This window comes from Mus pahari, chromosome 20 (genome assembly GCF_900095145.1).
Source record: "Mus pahari chromosome 20, PAHARI_EIJ_v1.1, whole genome shotgun sequence".
Lineage (NCBI taxonomy): Eukaryota > Metazoa > Chordata > Mammalia > Rodentia > Muridae > Mus > Mus pahari.
This window is the reverse complement of record NC_034609.1, coordinates 34,363,543-34,364,538: the sequence shown is the minus strand read 5'-3', so window position 1 is coordinate 34,364,538 and position 996 is coordinate 34,363,543. Positions and strand designations below refer to the sequence as shown.

Below are 996 nucleotides of genomic sequence, written 5' to 3'. Positions count from 1 at the left end.
CTTCCCAATGATGGCTGACTAGGCCATCTTCTGCTACATATGCAGCTAGAGACACGAGCTCTGGGGGTACTGGTTAGTTCATATTGTTGTTCCATCTATTGCCTTTTTGTAATCTAAATACGTGGAAGTGGAAGCAGGAGGGTTAGAGGTTCAGCATAACCCCCTGCTACATAGCCAACTCCAGGCCAGCCTGGGCTACATGAGAGAGAGCCTGTCTCAAAAACAAAACAAAGAACCTTCTGTAAATTGTTTTATTATTTTATTTTATTTTACTTTATTTTGGTTTTTCAAGACAGGGCTTCTCTGTATAGCCCTGGCTGTCCTGGAACTCACTTTGTAGACCAGGCTGTCCTCGAACTCAGAAATCCACCTGCTTCTTCCTCCCGAGTGCTAGGATTAAAGGCGTGCGCCACCATACCCGGCAAATTGTTTTATTTTTAGTGTTTTGGAACAGGGTCTCAATATATAGCCTTGACTGACTTGGAATTTATATATAGACCAGGCTAGCCTCAAATTCTGGGTGAGCTTGATTCTGTTTCCCTAGTCTTGGGATTACAGACATTCACTACTATGCAACACTCCCTGTAAGGATTTTGCATTTTAAAGTTTTTGCCTTCAGAGCTTGAAAGTTTCTATATAGTCTCATCATAAAATGTTTAGCCAGAGTTTTAAGCATTTTTCTAATCTTATAGGTAAAAAATAGAGAATAGATTCACTATGTAATGCTATGTAGTATTTTCGAGTAACCACGTAGGTTTCTGATTCTAAGTTCAAATTAAGTTTTTCTTATGTACTTACATACTTTGTGGAAATAAATCCATTAAACATGAAGAAATGCCAGCTCCTTATATTTGTTCACTTCAGTAGGTTTTACTGCTTACATTGTCCCAGCCCTTAGGTGAGCTTAGTGGTTGGCTTTCTGATGACAGTCTTTTTCTTGTGTAGGTGTTATCAAAACCAGCACCACTGCAGAAAAGACAGAGGAAGAGGAGAAAG

General features: G+C 39.6%; 1 protein-coding gene across 1 annotated transcript in view; it reads left to right on the top strand.

Moving 5' to 3' along the window:
* The window catches only part of LOC110337354 (ATP-dependent RNA helicase DDX19A), a 22,193-nt gene that overhangs the window by 6,887 nt on the left and 14,310 nt on the right, over positions 1-996 (top strand). Inside the window, exon 3 of the mRNA XM_021220227.2 lies at positions 946-994. Within this exon, the coding sequence (XP_021075886.1) occupies positions 946-994 (49 nt within the window). The remainder of the gene's footprint in view (positions 1-945; positions 995-996) is intronic.